Source organism: Athene cunicularia, assembly GCF_003259725.1.
Source record: "Athene cunicularia isolate RWA chromosome 25 unlocalized genomic scaffold, athCun1 chr25_part1, whole genome shotgun sequence".
In the NCBI taxonomy this organism is placed as follows: domain Eukaryota; kingdom Metazoa; phylum Chordata; class Aves; order Strigiformes; family Strigidae; genus Athene; species Athene cunicularia.
In genome coordinates this window covers 1,098,307-1,102,564 of record NW_020799134.1, presented here as the reverse complement: position 1 = coordinate 1,102,564, position 4,258 = coordinate 1,098,307, and the positions used below count along the sequence as shown (strand labels likewise).

At 58.5% G+C, this 4,258-nt stretch overlaps 1 protein-coding gene across 1 annotated transcript in view; it reads right to left on the bottom strand.

The window, feature by feature from the left end:
* Positions 1-372: 372 nt before the first annotated feature.
* Positions 373-4,258, bottom strand: part of PLEKHO1 (pleckstrin homology domain containing O1) — a gene marked incomplete at its 5' end in the record, with an annotated part of 5,377 nt that continues 1,491 nt past the window's right edge. The window contains 3 exons of the mRNA XM_026863925.1: positions 373-1,618; positions 2,087-2,188; positions 3,956-4,060. Coding sequence (XP_026719726.1) covers positions 848-1,618; positions 2,087-2,188; positions 3,956-4,060 — 978 coding nt within the window. The remainder of the gene's footprint in view (positions 1,619-2,086; positions 2,189-3,955; positions 4,061-4,258) is intronic.

Genomic DNA, 4,258 nt, shown 5'->3' with positions numbered 1-4,258 from the left:
CCCGCCAAACAACCCCTACGGGCTGTCTGTTAGATTCAAGGCTTTGATCCTCTATTTGCACAGAAAGGAAGACATAGAGCCGCGGGGCCGGCCGGGCAGGTGGGTCGGAACATGGATTGAATTCCTCTCGCCCTCCTTGCCGAGGGCTCCCTGTGGACCACAAGAGCCACGGCGGCCGACGCCAGGAGCTCACAGGAGGGCCCCGTGCCAGGGCACAGCCCCGCCAGCCGCGGTCCAGCGAGCGCCGCTTGACGACTCGCCTAAATCTTGAGGTCAGCCCCCCCGAACTCCCAAGCATCTTCAAGACAGTTCCTGGATAATGGGGACTTCCAAGCATTGGCTGGGACGGACACTTTTTTTTTTTTTTTGTGGTTTATTTCCAAGAGGACAGTGAGGGAACAAGACGAGGCTCTTGGTCGAGGAGCTGTAGTGCGGGATACAGCTCAGGCGTGAGAGCAGCAAAGCCAGGGCTTATACAGCGCAAGAGCATCTGTCCCCACCGTTATGCACGTGCTGCTCCAGGCATGCGGGGGCATTTTCGAGGAACTGGTGCTTTCTCCCGTCCTCCGAGCGCGACAGAAGTCGGGGGCCTGCGGTGCAAAGGGTGCTCTTTTAAAAAAGGAGGTATAAACCGTAACTGGATTTGTTGGGACACAGGGTGGTTTCGTCAGGGGATGCGACGGAGGAAAGGGAAGGGTTCAAGCTTTGAGAAGCAGATTTGGGTGAGAACAGGCACCTTTTCACTCTTTTGAACACTGTAAATAATAATAATGAAAAAAAAAAACCAAAAACAAAACCCAAATGGCCGCCCTCCCCTGCCCCTCCCTCCCGATCCCAAGGCTTGCCTTCACATCATGCTCTTCCTGTACTGAGACTGTGAGCTCTGTTTGGCTTTTGAGTCCGACTGCTGCAGTTCAAACTGTTTGTACAGGTCCCTCAGCTCTCTGATCTCCTGCAACACCCTCTTGGCTTGACTCCAGGTGGAGGAAGCCTCCCCCAGCAGCCTCTCAGATTCCTGCAGGATCCTTTCAGAGTCCGACTTGGAAGATGATGAGGAAGAAGAAGAGGTGGTGGTGCTGGTGGTGCTGGTGTTGGAATCCTTGGTCTTTCTCTTGCCTTCCCCGTAGCCCTTCACCTCCGTCAGCAGTTCCTGAGTTTTTTCCAGTTTCAGTGCAACCAGTTCTTGGAGCCGGGACAGCTGCTCTGGTTCCGCTGAGGCAAACTGAGCCTCCAGCCCCCTCCTCAGCACCGCCCGGTGCGTGGAAGAGTCCCGCCGAGACAGAATTTCTTCCATGGAGGCACATTTATTCTTTTCTGAGTGCGAGAGCTTTTTGGGGACCTGGGGTGTGTACATGGTCCCTTTGTCAAAGGAGTCATTGCGCTGCCCAGATCTGTCCCAAGAGGTCACCTCCCGTCTCGGGAGACTCCCCGTCCGGCCTTTCTCCGACGACTTGACGTTCTCCGAATCCGACCGGCGCCGGCCAGCAGTAAGATGTGCCACTGACTTATCCAGATCCACCCGGAAACTCTCTTCGCAGGTGCTGTGATCCTCCGGAGAGGCGTCTTCCTCCTGGATCAGGTCGAGTGTCAGCATGCCATCGGACGTTGAGGTAGATGCCTGGAGAAACAAAGAAAGAAGAGCTGCGTTATCGCGGGAACGGCACTTCCGAGCGTCTCTGACCCCGAGGATACGCATCCTGGGATGCAGAGATGGCCTGGGAATGCCAGCCAGCGTGACCGAGTGACAGACGTGCTGGGTTTGGGGTTCCGGCTGAGGTCGGGTCAGCTGAAGGGCCTTGGACACCTGCGTTCCCCGGCTGTGCTGCTCTTCGCCAGCAGGAACGTGAAGGAGCATCAGGAAAACGGGGCTCAGTGATGCCAGGCTGCCACTTGGCACGAGGGTCTGCACAACGCCGTGCTCCACAAGACTGGAGGACCTAGAGCTGGTCACCCCGGACAGCCCCGGGTCTTACCACAATTTTTTACTTCAGGCCAGAGCTGAAAAACCGGGTCTGTTCTGGCATTTAAGTGAAACGCTTACAAGGGAATTTTACCTAAACAGGCGTCTGGGATTTGCTACACGTACCACAGCCATCAAATGTCCCCGCGTCGGAGGGCGTCGGGAGTGCTGTATTTTTGCTCTGTCACGTGTTGGGTGGGCGAGGTAGCTGTCCTCTTCGACAGTAACCTAAAGGGGTGACAAAGGCTAGTGAGCGTCTGGGAGCACGGGGGGCGCGAGCCATTCCCACTCTCTGCCGCTGTAATCAGCCACATGCTCTGTGGCAGATCATTTATTCCTCCAGGATTCCCTTTCTCCCGCGACGCCGCCGTGTGCTGAGGGTGAACTTCCCCCGCGTCCCCCCGGGGCCAGGACCCTTTGCTAAATTCTGTCAGGTGGGAGCGCCCAGCGGGTGGAAGTTTGGGTTGCAAACGGTGGATCCTGAGCTCAAACACAGGCAGCTGCCCGGGCTCACACAGACTCACAGCTTTGTACAAAACCTGCCCGCGCAGCGTCGACAGCACGCTGGTCCCAAGGGCCGTCCCTGGGCCGAGCCTTGCAGGTGGGACTCGCTGGGCTGGTCCTTACAAGGCTGAGCAGAAAGAGGTTTGCAGGGGATGGGGTGTGGGAATCCAGCCTCGGAAGAGTCTCCAGAGTGTTCCCCCCAGCCTCTCCCCTCTGCGCCTTGAGGGGATCAGATCTCCTTAAGTCACTCCTGACAATTAGCTGTCGAATCGGGAAAAATCTCCGTGACAGACTCTCCTATACCACTGTTTGCTGCGCTGCTTTCTGCTCTGCAGCCTTCCCCTGCGCCCTGACCTTCATTTTCCTTCACTGCGGGGTTTTGCGTTGCCATCCAAGAGAACAAACAGCGTCGCGGGGCCTCTCTCGCCGTAACTCGAATGCGGATGAGCTCGACCTGGGGTAGATCTAAACCGAAGACCGGTCGTCACGAAGCATTAATGAGAGGCAACTCTTTCAAACTGCAACCCCGGCGGGGAGGGGCGCAGCCTTCCCAAAGCACTGAGCCTTCACGCTGGAGTAAACTACGTGGGGACGCTCGTACGGATCTAAACCCGGCCTCCGTCAGCTCAGCTGTGGTTCGAAGTGTCTCGGGGAGCAGGCTGAACTCATGTGGCTTTGTTCGCCCTAGCGACGCGTTCTCACGTAGGCAGGGCTGTCCTGACCCGGGGCCCTCCTATCGCTGACCCACGGTGCCTCGTCTCTCGGGTCGTCCCTTCTTTTTTCACTAAATGGAGAGCCTGACTTGTCTTGACGAGCAATATATACGCCATACAGCGCTGAGATGAAGCACCCCTGGTTTGACCCTTGACCCGCAGGAAAGGATCAGCCAAGTCGAGATGCCCGGCAAGTCCCTCCCCTCCAGCCAGGCACTGGGAATGGGAATTGCTCTTGGAGACGGTGGCTGAGAGGGGAGGGGCTGGCGGGATGAAGGTGGGCTGAGGTGGGCTGACAGATGGTGCCGTGCTATCAGGGGGCTCCGGAGAGAGCGTGGGACTATCTTGGTTTTTCAGTTAATTCCTTCGTTCCGTCCCAGCACTTAAAGCTCCTTTGCAAACGTGAGCGTGCAGACGTGCGGCGGGTGGGAGGAACGACGCCCCGGAGCCCTGGGAAACCGTTCCAAACCATTCCACTGCAGCAGGGCAAGGCTGGGCTTTGCGTGGGACCGGGAGGGGATGGGGCCTCGGCGGCTGCCCCTCGGCCCTGCTCTGCCCTCGGGGCTGCGCGTTGACCCCGGGGCTGGGGGTCGGAACCGTCCCAGCCTTGGGGGTCTTGGTGCCTGTGTCCAAGGGTCTATAAAACCCCAGTGGCTCTAAATTCCTCGTCAATAGGAAACGGAGATGGTCGGGGGGGGCTGCTGCTGCCTCCGGCAGCCTCAGATCTTCACTCGAAACGAGACAAGGGAGCCTGAGCCCGGCCCTGAGCCCCGCTCACCTCATCTAAGATGCGGTTTTTAGCCCGTGTGATTGCTGAGTTGAGGGCATTAATCCAGGACTCCTTCTCCTCCGGACTCACAGCCAGGAAGATTAGATTCGGCGCCTACAAAAGAGGGAATTCGGGTCAGTGCCAGCGACCCGACTCGTACAGAGACGCTTTCCCGCTGCCCACGGCCCCGGGCTCCTGCCTTGCTTTGGTTTCCACCTGATGCCTCAGTCCTGCAGCACGGCGCTGGGCTGCCCCGGCCTGGGCTCTGCCAGCCCTCGCTCAGCAGCCCCCAAGTGTCCCGTCCCCCCCCCC